Source organism: Bubalus kerabau, chromosome 9 (genome assembly GCF_029407905.1).
Source record: "Bubalus kerabau isolate K-KA32 ecotype Philippines breed swamp buffalo chromosome 9, PCC_UOA_SB_1v2, whole genome shotgun sequence".
Taxonomy (NCBI): domain Eukaryota; kingdom Metazoa; phylum Chordata; class Mammalia; order Artiodactyla; family Bovidae; genus Bubalus; species Bubalus kerabau.
Genome location: NC_073632.1, coordinates 103308335 through 103322848, shown reverse-complemented (window position 1 = coordinate 103322848; position 14514 = coordinate 103308335). Strand labels below are relative to the sequence as shown.

General features: G+C 45.0%; 1 protein-coding gene across 2 annotated transcripts in view; it reads right to left on the bottom strand.

The window, feature by feature from the left end:
- SYTL3 (synaptotagmin like 3) overlaps positions 1 to 14514 on the bottom strand; it is a 96427-nt gene that overhangs the window by 77656 nt on the left and 4257 nt on the right. Inside the window, exons 2-3 of one of the 2 annotated variants that reach the window (XM_055536113.1) lie at positions 4955 to 5565; positions 2351 to 2569 (exon numbers count right to left, since the gene is read on the bottom strand). In XM_055536113.1, the coding sequence (XP_055392088.1) occupies positions 2351 to 2569; positions 4955 to 5064 (329 nt within the window). In that variant the 5' untranslated portion in view covers positions 5065 to 5565. Of the gene's footprint in view, positions 1 to 2350; positions 2570 to 4954; positions 5611 to 14514 lie in introns of those variants that run through there. The other variant, XM_055536114.1, reaches the window with a different exon arrangement.

Below are 14514 nucleotides of genomic sequence, written 5' to 3'. Positions count from 1 at the left end.
CTGGGAGCCAGCGTGAGGAACTCCGCCCGTGGCAAAGGTCATGAGGAAGGAGGCTCGGCATACGCAAAGGCGGGATCAAGCCTCAGGAGTCCCCCTGGAAATTCTCGAGCATCTACCCCCAAAACCAGAGTCTGCCTACTTTACTGCTTTGTGCTCTCACCTATACCTCTGATTTTACGGGAGGCTGTCCCCCACCACCTCTCTCTGAAAAAGAGTTAACTTACAGCTCCAGTTAATAAAGTTCCTGGGCATGACAAGAGTGTTTCAACCTACAAACTCCTTTGGAAGTCCTCTAGCCTGCCTGAATAGGTTCTTCCGGCCACATGTGATTGTTCAGAGCCTCCCAACTGTGAGAGGCATGAGATGTTCTAAACTGTCTAAATACAGATTCCTTTGAGCAGTTAAACGATTGATTAGAAATTGTATTGGTGATGGGTTTTTCACTTGTTGGGCCAATGTTTGCTCTTAAGTTTCCATACCCCTTACCTACTGTGTCCCTGGCAGTGTATTGATTAATATAATTGGTGTATAGGAATGTAAGTAGTAGCTTTAATGTTTGTAACCTTGGACCCTTGAGTTAATTCTTTTCTTGTTATAGCCCACCACACCTTTGCCCTATAGGATTGCAACTTTTATTTAATGCTTTTGGAGGGTGGCGCCTGACTTTAGAATAATCACCTTTAGAGAAAAATAAGTTTTCTGAAGACAGGATCATAAAATGTTAACAGGCCTCTTGGCCAGAAGATGATGTAATTCACCTAAACTTTTGCATATGATAAGTTTGCAGGAAGAAAGCCTGGCTTATTGCTGACTCTACCCCTTCCCCCATTATCCTCTATGCACAACTTAAGGTATAAAAACTACTTTGGAAAATAAAGTGCGGGCCTTGTTCACTGAAACGTGGTCTCCCCATGTCGTTCTTTATCTCACCTTCCGGCTGAATTCCCATCTTGAGCGTGGAGGCTCGTGAAGCCTACTAATTTTTCCTGGGCTTCTAAGATCTGACCGGGGAGGCCTTAGTGTCTCCTCTCCTTCGGGAGAATGGGAGGATGCCTGCGGCCTACGTAGGTGACGCAAATTCCTTATTTTGGAATTTTATTAGCTTTCCACGTAAACCAAGTTATTCAGCCTCTTTGCTCCACCGAATTTTCTCACTTAGCTATACTTATTTAACCACTCTTTATATCTTTAATTCTATCATATCCTGATCGCTGAAGCCGTCTCCCCTTCAAAACTCCTGACTCCACCGGGGCTGGACCCCGGTAGATTGAAGTACATTAAGGCTCACAAAGCAAGGGGAAGTTTAAGGAGATTAATGCCAGGATGCTTATAAACACAATCCTCCCACTTTAGGGGGCAAGAAAAGCCCCACCAGTGTGCCCTCACCATGTAATCACCTCACAGTCTGCCCAGGCGTGCACACACCTAAGCAACATTTAGAAGTTCTTTTCAAATCCCAGTCTTAGATTATTCTCCTAGATTCACACCACACAAACATTTCTGCTCCTCAGGAGTTCTGTGATATCCTTGTGCACACTCCCCCACAACAAGTAGAAACGTTCCCTGGGTTTTCCAGGAATCGATGACCAGCCCATTCTTGCTTTGAACAGTATGAGATCAAGCTATACATGTTCTTTATCATTTCCAAGAAGGGTATTTCAAAAATACCAATTCCGTGTTTAAAATATTTTAAAAGCTCACAACATCAAAAGATTAGAATAAATGTAGATTCAGTCTATCACTAATCGAAACCATAACCGATTCTTTAGTGGAGCATCAATACAGGTCAACTTTCTTCCTTCAAAAAGGCCTTAATAAAGCTCCATGGGACACTCTAATATTCCTTATATTACAATTCGCTCCACTTTTCCTCAAAGAGATAAATTAAGCTCTAAGAAAACTAACAAAACTAACTAGTTAAGAAATTGAAGGGAATCTTAACTCCTAGGTTAGCTGATTCTTAGCCATTACACTCCAGTGTTCTTGCCTGGAGAATCCCGGGGATGGAGGAGCCTGGTGGGCTGCTGTCTATGGGGTCGCCCAGAATGGGACATGACTGAAGCGACTTAGTAGCAGCAGCGGCAGCCATTACAAACTTTTGTGAATTAAAAACAAAACTTTTTTTCATATAGCAAAACGTGTTTTTCAGTTACAATAATTTCCATGTCTAGAAAGGCAGCTCCATATTAAGCATTCTCTAAACATTTTCCTATTAAGTGTGAAGAATGACAGCTGTCTTTATTGGTGGTTGGTCCTGGACCATCTCGGAGGCTTTCCAGCCATCCTTGCCCCACCGCCCCGCCCATCCTATCCGGCCACGCCCATCCTGGCCAGCCCCGCCCATCCTCACCTGTCCTCGAAGCACACGGTGCACTTCCAGGCGCGGGTCCTCCTCAGGAACACCCGGCACTCGCTGCACACGCGGTGGCTGCAGCCCTGACACACGGCCCCCCGGTTCAGCAGGAGCCCCAGGGTCTGCTGGCAGCGGGCACAGGACTTCTCTTTGTACTCCTGGCTCACGCTCTTCGTGCCTTTCCACCTGAGATGCTGCAAGTGCGTCTTCAGTTTCCTGTGGCCCAGAGAGTTAATGGATAAGAACCAACTGAGTGGAAGGACAGAAGCCAGCCAAACCCCTACGTGGCAAGGGCCTCAACAGTATGGAGACAGAGCAGGGGCTTTGCATTCCAGCACAAATTGGGTCGCGAAGAGTCGGACATGACTGAGCTTCCCTTTCACTTTTCACTTTCCTGCATTGGAGAAGGAAATGGCAACCCACTCCAGTGTTCTTGCCTGGAGAATGCCAGGGACAGGGGAGCCTGGTGGGCTGCCGTCTCTGGGGTCGCACAGAGTCGGACACGACTGAAGCGACTGAGCAGCAGCAGCATTATAATGGTAAAGAAAAACAGTGAAAGAAGAGGGAAAATGCAGGAAAAACGGCATCAGTTCTATTATTCAAGACAGGGAATGATGTGTAAGTATACAGCATAGTCAAGGCTATGGTTTTTCCTGTGGTCATGTATGGATGTGAGAGTTGGACTGTGAAGAAGGCTGAGCGCTGAAGAATTGATGCTTTTGAACTGTGGTGTTGGAGAAGACTCTTGGACTGCAAGGAGATCCAACCAGTCCATTCTAAAGGAGATCAGCCCTGGGTGTTCTTTGGAAGGAATGATGCTAAAGCTGAAACTCCAGTACTCTGGCCACCTCATGCGAAGAGTTGACTCATTGGAAAAGACTCTGATGCTGGGAGGGATTGGGGGCAGGAGGAGAAGGGGACGACAGAGGATGAGATGGCTGGATGGCATCACTGACTCGATGGACGTGAGTCTGAGTGAGCTCCGGGAGTTGGTGATGGACAGGGAGGCCTGGCGTGCTGCGATTCATGGGGTTGCAAAGAGTCGGACATGACTGAGCGACTGAACTGAACAGAACTGATACAGCATACACGCCTGCTGTTGTTATAAGTGCCCCAATTAAGTTATTTAACTGATGCTATAGTTTTGCTACTATTTTTTATGGGTGGTCGGTTACTTTCAGTTCCTGTCCCTCCCAAGAAGATAGCCCTGGTGCAAACGTGTCAGTAGCTCACTCATGTTTGACTCTTTGCGACCCCATGGACTGTAGCCCTCCAGGCTCCTTTGTCCATGGGATTCTCCAGGCAAGAATACTGGAGTGGATTGTTATGCCCTCCTCCAGGGGATCCTCCCGTCCCAGCGATGGAACCCAGGCCTCCCGCATTGCAGGTGTATTCTTTACCATCTGGGTCACCAGGGAAGACCCCTCTTAGTGCAAAGGGATGTTACATTGAACCATAAAACATACCATTAGCCAGAATACTCTTTTATGGACTCTCTGTCACTTTTAGGATAAAGAAGCTAATCCCGAGAAACAAGTTTACAGCCAACTCTCAGTACCCTTGGAACAAAATATCCACGTTACTTTGTTGACATTCAAAACGATGCTTCTAAATCATTGAAAGATCTTCCATCACCAAATAAAACTCTATTTTGCTCACTGTATTTTTTTTTTTTAAGTGGAAGAAAGTGTAAGTACACTTGGACAGCTTTGGGATTACAAAGGAGGGTAGAAAAGGAACATTGTTACTTCCAGTTTACCCAGAAATTTCCTCTCCTTCCTCAAACACTGGGTGGCCCGAAGATTTATTTTATATGTTTGTTTTTCTTGGCAGACTCTGAAAAAGAATTCTGCCATTAAAAACGCAATGAGATCAATAGCCTATCCCATTTACTTATTTTCTAGACATCACATTCTTCATAAACATCAATAAACAAAGCATCATTATATTAAAGATGCATCTTGACAGCTAACAAGAGACACGTGCTGATAGCCCAGGCCTGCTCTGTTAAGTGTTAAACTAATGGCAAACATCCCGTGCCCTTCAGAGACAGAGAAGCTGTTCTCTGTTGACAAAGGAGTCTGGGAGCAGGCTGGGCAGGTTCAGACTTCATGCTCCCCGTTTCCTCAGAGCTGGCTGGCAAGCAAAAGTAAGCAAAGAGAAGGCTCGGAATGGGTGCCAGCAGATCTGCTGTTTCTAAGCTGCTTTCTTTGGGCCTTCAATTACCACCAAAAATAATTTAGGAAAACCCTTAGCCAGAAGGCTTTCCCTTGAAAGGGTGTATGGGAAGTCTGAAGGTTTCCCTTGAACGATTCCTGCAAAGCAGGCAAATGGACAGGCAGACAGACAACAACTTATCACACAAAGGCATTGTTTTAAGTGGGGAAAAAAGGCATTCTTTCCCTGACCATCCCGAAGCTTAGTGACACAGCAAAGTTCACCTCCACCCACAGCCCTTGCTTCAGATTCTTGTCAGACAAGAGGCTGAATGCGGAGCAAATGGCACTAGCTAAGCAAGCAGCAAGACGCCAAGGAGAGATGGCCTCCAAGCAGAAAAAGCCAAAAAACACAAAGAATTCCACCATCTGTACGACCGCCTACCGTATCCTCTCCGCCTCTGTGTTTTGAACCTCCCGGTCCCGGTACAAAACCTGGAGGATCACTTCACGTTCCGATTCCTGGAGGGAACCGAGGCTGACTTGCTGGGCCATTTCCGTCTCTTCTCAGACCCACATTGAAGTTCTACTCCATGGCTGTGCGCCCCAGTCCGGTGGATGAGCTCAGAGTTCAGCGACAGCGCCACCCGCTTTTGAAAGCACTCCCTCTCCTATTTCATTGGCAACAGTGTTGCTCGTAGCTTTTCTCCTCTTTTTAACTGGGTCACTCTTCTCAGGAGAAAAAAGTTCCAAGGAGCTATCCCTCCGTTGGGATCATCGCTCCCAGAGCCTCATGCCATCTGCAGAGCCTTCTCCCTGGGTCCTGCCGCAGCCTCTGACATCCGGCTAAGTAAGAAGCGTATCTTTTTTCTGAGGTTTTGCCAGAGATTGTTATAAATTACGCAGATAATTTCTGCACAAGCAGAAGTAATCCCCAATCTGAGGGAATTTACAAACAGCAGGGGGAAGAGTATTCGGTGACACAGACATTAACCTTCCCCTTCATAGGTTTACAGGGAACACTGATGATGGTTAGAAGCCCAGACAGCTCAGTACCTGTAGAAAAGACAACAAAAACAGCATCATTTTTAAGACAAAATGCTCTACAGACAGATCTTTGCATTTTTTGCTGTGATGATAATGTAAGATTTTAAATTTTATTAAATGGGACTTCATGTTTCTAAAAGCCTCAGACTTCCACACTTGAATTTTTCTGATATGAATTCTGTATCCTGAGTGGTCAGAGGCATGAAGGTCTATATTTAATGTGCTATTGTTTAGTTGCTAAGTCGTGTCTGACTTTTTTTGCAACCCCATTGACTGCAGCCCGCCAGGCTCTGCTGTCCATGGGCTTTCCCAGGGAAGACACTGGAGTGGGTTGCCATTTTCTCCTCCAATATTGAATGTACATCATCCTAATTGAAAATACTTTAGGATATCTACAATTTCATCTGTTAACTGTAATTTTTACAATTAACTTGAACACTCAAAAAAATGTTTAATCAATTAAGGATCTATGAAGGGATATCACCACAACCTCCGTCTATCAGTTAGTTATGGTCTTTAATGGTATTTAGCAACAGCCTTCTGCTCGGGGTCTTATTTCTGGTTAATATGAGTTGGCAGGTTCTCCACTCCTCCTACTTACTTTTTCCATCAGTGACACTAGACACACAGCACCTTTGATCTGTTTCTTTCCCCAACCAAGATGGTATTGAATTGATAAAACATGTCAATGAAAAGCAGAAAATGCAGATCTAATTAGTGTACTTTCTATAATGCCATTTTGTTATCAAATTTACATGAATTCCTTAGTAATAAGATGTCCTTTCAATGCTTTGGAAGCTAAACTCCCTTTGTTCAGCCTCAACAGAAATTCACATTACATTAATTTACGATCCATAGCAAATCAGTGAAAAAGAGGTTAATAGAACCCTAAGGAATCATTCCCTTTAAGCAGAGATTCTTAACTTTCCTCTTTTAATCTCTGCTTATCTGGTGAAGCTTCTGTATTTAAATGCATAAAATAAAATACATTATAACAAAGGAAATCAATTATACTGAAATATTTTAAATTATAATAATATATGTGGCCAGGGATGTACGAAATCTAGCAGTGATCTAACAGTGACTGTAATTTCAGAGTAGCAATGATTGCAAGCAATACTGAGATATCTGCAACAAGATGTGGAGACCACAAGTCTTGCTAATTCTATTGTGGTTTGTGGCGAAATGCTAAACTTTAGTTATAAGTCAATGAAAATTAAGATATAAATTTTTTCACATCCAAGTTCGTGGGACTATAGGCTAAGGACCCCTTGGCTTAAGGATCCTCTATTTGTCAGTTTCTCTCTTGTGAGGTGGGGCTACACTGGGGGCTCAGCGGCAAAGAATCCACCAGCGAGGCAGGGGACCCGGGTTTCATCCCTGGGTCAGGAAGGTCCCATGGTAAAGAATCCGCCAGCGAGGCAGGGGACCCGGGTTTCATCCCTGGGTCAGGAAGGTCCCATGGGAAAGAATCCACCAGCGAGGCAGGAGACCCGGGTTTCATCCCTAGGTCAGGAAGGTCCCATGGGAAAGAATCCACCAGCGAGGCAGGAGACCCGGGTTTCATCCCTAGGTCAGGAAGGTCCCATGGGAAAGAATCCACCAGCGAGGCAGGAGACCCGGGTTTCATCCCTGGGTCAGGAAGGTCCCATGGTAAAGAATCCGCCAGCGAGGCAGGAGACCCGGGTTTCATCCCTGGGTCAGGAAGGTCCCATGGGAAAGAATCCACCAGCGAGGCAGGAGACCCGGGTTTCATCCCTAGGTCAGGAAGGTCCCATGGGAAAGAATCCACCAGCGAGGCAGGAGACCCGGGTTTCATCCCTGGGTCAGGAAGGTCCCATGGTAAAGAATCTGCCAGCGAGGCAGGAGACTCGGGTTTGATCCCTGGCTCAGGAAGGTCCTATGGAGGTGGAAGTACTGGAACAACCCACTCCAGTATGCTTGTCTAGGAAATCCCATGGACAGAGGAGCCTCATGGGCTATAGTCCATGCAGTTGCAAAGACTCAGACATGACTGAGCACACAAACTGTTGTACGATAAGGTTAAAACAGTTGGCCCACCCAAATTGCAGATGCTACATGAGGAGGAGGGAAGCCGGGGCTGCCAGGATATGATCCTGGCCTCCGCTCTCCAGCCAAGCATTCCCGAGTGCCTGCTCCCAAAATGCCTCCCGTGTAGACATCAGGAGAACCACAGGAACAAGGACTCGGGCTCCATCAGCAGGGTCAAAACCTCCTCCCTCCTAAAGTCCTGTTTCCAGGTGAACAGCAGAGCTTAGCTCCCCGAGGCTCTGAGTCTCTGGGGAAGAAGAAATGCTAGGAAACAGCTTGTAATCAAGTGCTAAGTGGGAAAGTGTCACCAACTTCGTGAGCCTATTTCTTTTTTTTTTTTTTTTTTGAGCCTATTTCTTCTAAACACATTCCTTGGTTTTTGTTGCTTCTCTCTCATTTCTAACCTATTAACCACATTACTGAATCAAGTACTGTCCTGTCTGTCTGATTCCCAAGTATTTTAAGTGCAGGTTTTTGCACTTGGCTCAAAACACACCAACTTTTTTGGAGAAGGAAATGGCAACCCACTCTAGTATTCTTGCCTGGAGAATCCCAAGGACAGAAGAGCCTGGTGAGCTGCTATCTATGAGGTCGCACAGAGTTGGACACGACTGAAGCAACTTAGCAGCAAAACACACCGTCTATGCCCTGAGCTTTCTCTCCATGTGGCCTTTGGGCTCAGGTGTCTGGCCCCGGCCTTCAGCACCACCGGGAGGCGGGGCCAGTCAGCACTAGGCTGGAAACAAGAACTCCTGGAGAGCTCAGTGTTCACTCCTGCGGGTGGCCAGGCCTTTACCTAGTCCAGACACGCAGGGTTTGGTTCTTTAAAAACATTCCTGCTCTCTACCATGGAGAAGGCAATGGCACCCCACTCTAGTACTCTTGCTTGGAAAATCCCATGGACGGAGGAGCCTGGTAGGCTGCAGTCCATGGGGTCACTAAGAGTTGGACACGACTGAGCGACTTCACTTTCACTTTTCCTTTCATGCATTGGAGAAGGAAATGGCACCCCACTCCAGTGTTCTTGCCTGGAGAATCCCATGGATGGGGGAGCCTGGTGGGCTGCTGTCTATGGGGTCACATAGAGTTGGACACGACTGAAGCGACTTAGCAGCAGCAGCAGCAGCTCTCTACCAAACCCATGCCTGTGGCCTCACAGGGGCCTCTGCAGGGATGAGTGGGCACTCTTCCTCCCCCTAGTGGCCATCCACTGCTAGTTACAGAAAAGTCAAATTGAGTTGGTTTTCGGAATCCATCCGTCAGCCATTCATTAATTAAATATTGATCAAGCATTCAACAAGTGCCAGACACTCTTTAAGTGATTATGGTACAGGACTTAATGACTGATAAGTTACACCATATCCCATTTCTAACAAGACGATGTATGCTCAGTAGCTTCAGTCATGTCTGATTCTTTGCAGCCCCATGGACTGTAGCTCACCAGGCTCCTCTGTCCATGGGATTCTCCAGGCAAGAATGCTGGAGTGCGTTGCCATTTCCTACTCCAGAGGCTCTTTCCAACCCAGGGATCAAACCCATGTCTCTTGCGTCTCCTGCATTGGCAAATGGATTCTTTTCCACTAGGGCCACCTATAAAAGCACACAGAGGACAATTAAAGTCAGAGAAACAGTAGCAGCCAGAGTGAAAAGGAGCAGACAATTTCTGCCAGGAACCTGCAGCCAAACAGTCCTGTACTTGAGCACTGAGGCTGCCCTGGTGGCTGAGAACAAAACAAAACCCCAAATCAAAGTGGTGCATATAGTTCTTATCAGAACCAAAAGAAAACAAAGGGATTCTCAAGGTGTCTTTAGGTCATGGAACAAAAAGTTCTGCAGTGGTTTGGCAGAAGTTGCAAAACTGTGCTTCATGTATCATCATTATATTGATTTCAGATTAACTAAGGATGGAGCTTGTTGTTGTTGTTCAGTCGCCAAGTCATGTCCAACTCTCTGCTACCCCATGATTGCAGCACATCAGGCTTCCCTATCCCTCACCATCTCCTGGAGTTTGCCAAGTTCATATCCAATGAATTGGTGATGCCATCCAACCATCTCATCCTCAGTTGTCCCCTTCTCCTCCTGCCCTCAATCTTTCCCAGCATCAGGGTCTTTTCCAATGAGTCAGCTGTGCAAATCAGGTGGCCAAAGGACTGGAGCTTCAGCTTCAGCGTTAGTCCTTCCAAAGAGTATTCCTTTAAGATTTCCTTTAAGATTGACTGGTTTGATCTCCTTGCTTTCCAAGGATAGACCACCAAATTGTAATTCATTGAAATCCTTTCAAATACACACCCCAACATGGTGCTTTCTGGGGTTCCCAGTTGATGAGTATAAAGCTTAGAGAACTAGAGGTATGTGTGTGCAGTGTTCATCTGAGTTGTTATTCTCGACTTTTAGAGATTTTGACTCTGGCTTCCATAAACCTTCAGCCATTCAAGTACATGGTTGCTAACTACAATGAGGAAATCCTTCTATTATTGTATTGAAATGTACTTTTTTCCTTATCTTGAAGGATCTGTGTCGACATCTTCTCTATACAGGGTGACTTTTTGAATTGATGCAATCAGGACTGTGTAGAGATCCCCAGGATCATTCATGTGACGAATAGATTCAAGGGATTAGATGTGGTAGACAGAGTGCTTGAAGAACTATGGACAGAAATTTGTTACATTGTATAGGAGGTGGTGACCCAAACCATCCCCAAGAATAAGAAATGCAAGAAGGCAAAGTGGTTGTCTGAGGAGGCCTTACAAATAGCTGAGAAAAGAAGAGAAGCGAAAAGGCAAAGGAGAAAGGGAAAGACATACCCATCTGAATGTAGATTCCAGAGAATAAAAAGAAGAGATAAGAAAGCCTCCTTAAGTGAACAATGCAAAGAAATAGAGGAAAACAATAGAATGGGAAAGACTAGAGATCTCTTCAAGAAAACTGGAGAGATGAGGAGAACATCTCATGCAAAGATGGGCACAACAAAGGGCAGAAATGGTATGGACCTAACAGAAGCAGAAGAGATTAAGAAGAGGTGGCAAGAACACGCAGAAGAATTATACAAAAAAATTTAATGACCCATGGTGGTGTGGTCACTCACCTAGAGCCAGACATCCTGGAGTGTGAAGTCAAGTGGGCCCTAGGAAGCATTACTATGAGCAAAGCTAGTGGAGGTGATGGAATTCCAGCTGAGCTACTTCAAACCCTAAAAGATGATGCTGTTTAAGAGCTGCACTCAATATGCCAGCAAATTTGGAAAGCTCAGTATCACAGAAACCTAGGAGGAGGTTTTCTCTCTGATTTCCAGTGTCCTCCCAGTGTTCCACCTGACCTGGTGGCTTAGACCTGCCACACGTTAGAGCCACAGGTGTTTCATCTTATTGGGATTCATTTCGGGTTCTCAGTGGGGGCAGTCCCATGCTTCCGTCTAGAAATTTGTGGGGTAGTTTTAGTTGTCATAGTGACAAAGAATTACCTTGCATTCCCATACAAATATTGGTTATCTTACCAGATAACTCAACTAGGAAAAAGGCATAATTATCTGATAATAGAATTTAACTCACAGAAACACAAAGTATATTTTGCAGGGTTTTAATATACGGGGTTTTGCAGAATGAAGCTATTGTGTAAACTGAGGAAGACTGTACCTGGTTTCATTTAGAATTGCTTACCATTTCAGGAAGTGGCATCACACAGGGCATCATGGCTTGTATTAATAGTATTTGAATCACTAATGCTACAATACTGGTAAGGATCTGCATCTGTAGACGTGAATCTACAAATCAATGTGATTCTAGGTATGAGAACATCTGACAACTTCACTGTGTCTTTTAATGTAGCTTATATTGAGAGTCCCTTGGACCGCAAGGAGATCAAACCAGTCAATCCTAAAGGAAATCAGTCCTGTATATTCATTGGAAGGACTGATGCTGAAGCTGAAACTCCAATACTTTGGCCACCTGATGTGAAGAACTGACTCATTGGAAAAGACCCTGATGCTGGGAAAGATTGAAGGCAGGAGAAGGGGACAACAGAGGATGAGATGGTTGGATGGCATCACTGACTCAATGGACATGAGTTTAAGCAAACTCCGGGAGTTGGTGATGGACAGGGAAGCCTGGCATGCTGCAGTCCATGGGGTCCACAAAGAGCTGGACACGACTGAGCAACTGAATTGAACTAATATGAATTATATTCTTATAATTTAATGTCCCTTTATTTATCCTTTTATCACAGTAATGATATTGAATTATTGTTGTTGGTATTGAGGAAGGTAAACTATATTTTACATGAATTCCAATTCCAGATAGTAAAAGGTGAGCTACAAAATATTTCCTATAAAGAGTGAGCATTGGGTCTTTGGGGTTTAAGAACCACTGAAATTGAGGATCCAGTGATTTCTCAGGTCACTTACAAATTAAACTGTGTGTATCATTCTCTTGTTCATTTTTTCAACGTATTATTTTGTTTTAGAGGATGGAATGGGGAAAATAGAGAACTGGTTGGTTGTTTTTGTTGTTTTAAGTTGTGCTGGGCTTTTAACTTGATCGTGAATTTGCTTGTGCAATTCCAGGTCTGATTTCCAGTTTACGATTGAGAGCTCAGTGTTTCTCTTTCAATAGCAATTATCTAAATTATTTCAACTACATCTTTTCAGTCCTCTTGAACAAAATCTGGACCTCTGTCTATACTTTATTCCTGTTATGTTGGCATTTAAATTTCTCTAAGTTTTACAGCAACAGCCAAATCAGAGATTTTACTCTGTAGTCCATGTTCCAAATCACTCAAGATCAAATTCACTAAAACTCTTCTTAGCCTATAGTCTATTTATCCAAGACAAGGTGACCCCAGACTTATGATGATTTACTTATTCTTTTAATTATTTGTCTATTTGCTTATTTGTAGTGAACTCTTCCTAGTCAATAGAGGTTTCTAGGGTGACAGAGTTAATTAGCAAGTTGCATGGCCCAATGGTAAATACCAAGAAAGTCAAAGAGAATTCCATCCACCTGGTGGCCTAGCAAGCTTAAGGTCCATCTTTAGGGATTCGGTTTCCGGTCACCTATGCTGGCCGGAAACTAGAAGCCACACTGGCTTATTTTTCATATTATTCAAAACAGGGATGAAACAAACATACTTCTCTCTTGCAGGCTTTTGATTTCTTGAATGAGTCGAAATGGAGATGGTCAAAGAATTCCATGAAATCTATGCAAATCAGTTGGCATGTTCCTTGATGGAGTGAGGGGTGAGAGTGGCGTCTGTAACCCAAAGTGCTAATAGGGACAAGTGGGCCCGAGTCTGGCTGTGCCCACCAACCTGAGGGGCACAGTGGGCACTATGGTGAGTCAGAGGCAGGCTGGTGACAGGAGAGGACAGGAGGATGTTCCCGGCTGAGCCTGGGTGGAGAAGTGGAGATGCTCTGAGAAAGGACAGGACATCTCTGGAGTGAGGGACAGGCCACTGAACACGACTGAGGCAGGAATGCGTCCTTCCTCTCCCAGGACAGGAGCCCAGGTCCCTACCGCCTATAAACAGATTCTAAACTATGTGCAAGGTCTTTCTCACCCTGCTTGAGTTGGCCTCCTCCGACTTCTGCATCCTCAGTTCCCATAGAACGCCCCAACGCTCCCGCAGCAAACACATTCGAGATGGTTCCCTGGATACCCCGTGTACTCTTCTCTTTCCATACATTCTCTCCTGCTCTTCCCTGTCCCTACAAGGATCTAATTTACTCAGAGGCAGTGAGGGGAATGAGGTTTGAAGATGCTAGGCAAGTTAGCAAGTCCCCTGGGATTTAATTTCCTTGGCTGTAAAGTAGAGGGAGGTGGCTCAGACAGTAAAAGAGTCTGCCTGCAATGCAGGAGACCTGGGTTTGATCCCTGGGTTGGGAAGATCCCCTGGAGCAAGATATGGCAACCCACTCCAGTATTCTTGCCTGGAGAATCCCATGGACAGAGGAGCCTAGCAGGTTACAATCCGTGGGGATGCAAAGAGTTGGACGTGACTGAGCGACTAACACTTTCACTTTCAAACTGGATAGAATTATAGCATCCACTTCTTAGAGTCATTGCGAGCATTAAATGCATTTATGCATGTAAAGCACTTTTTTTTTTTGACTGTGCCGTGCAGCATGCGGGATCTTAGTTCCTCGACCAGGGATTGAACCCGTGTCCCCTGCATTTCAAGCACAGAGCCGAAACCACTTGACCACCAGGGAAGTCCCAACACAGAAAGTACTTAGATCACAGTGGCAAGCATATTATAAACAACCCACTGACACATGTTAACTGTGGTAGTAGTAAGAGTATCAATAGGGACAGAGTAAAGGGGCAAAGTAGGTGATTAAATAGTTAAGCCCACTAGGGGACTGTAAATAGAAAAACTATGGGAGACCCCCCCCCACCTTACTAAAACCATTAGTAAGCTAATGGTTACTCAAGAAAGCAGGTTTACTTAACCACAAAACCAAGAAGGCTTGCTTAGCAACAAAATCGTGCAACAGATGCATGAGACATGCCCCCAAACAATAAAACAACGGTGGCATGAGACCCACATCCTGCCCAGTGAGCTCAGTAGGACACACGCTCCACACACATTAAAAAAACAATCATTCGTGGACCCAGCTTGACCATGTAGGGACAAGAAAAACCTCCTGCTCATTCTGGAGGAGGAGTTGATGACGGAAACACAACATCTACTCAAGAAAGACAAAAAAGGTTTTCTCCCCCTCTCTACTTTTCCTTTGATTGTAAAAATGTAAGCCACTATATACTCAGGACATGGTATCCCCTTGCCCACTCGCTTGTAAGCCTTGTAAGTATCCTGTTCTAATAAATCACTTCTTATCTATCACTTTGGGCTTCCCAGGTGGCGCTAGTGGTAAAGAACCTGCTTGCCAATGCAAGAGACACGAGATATGAG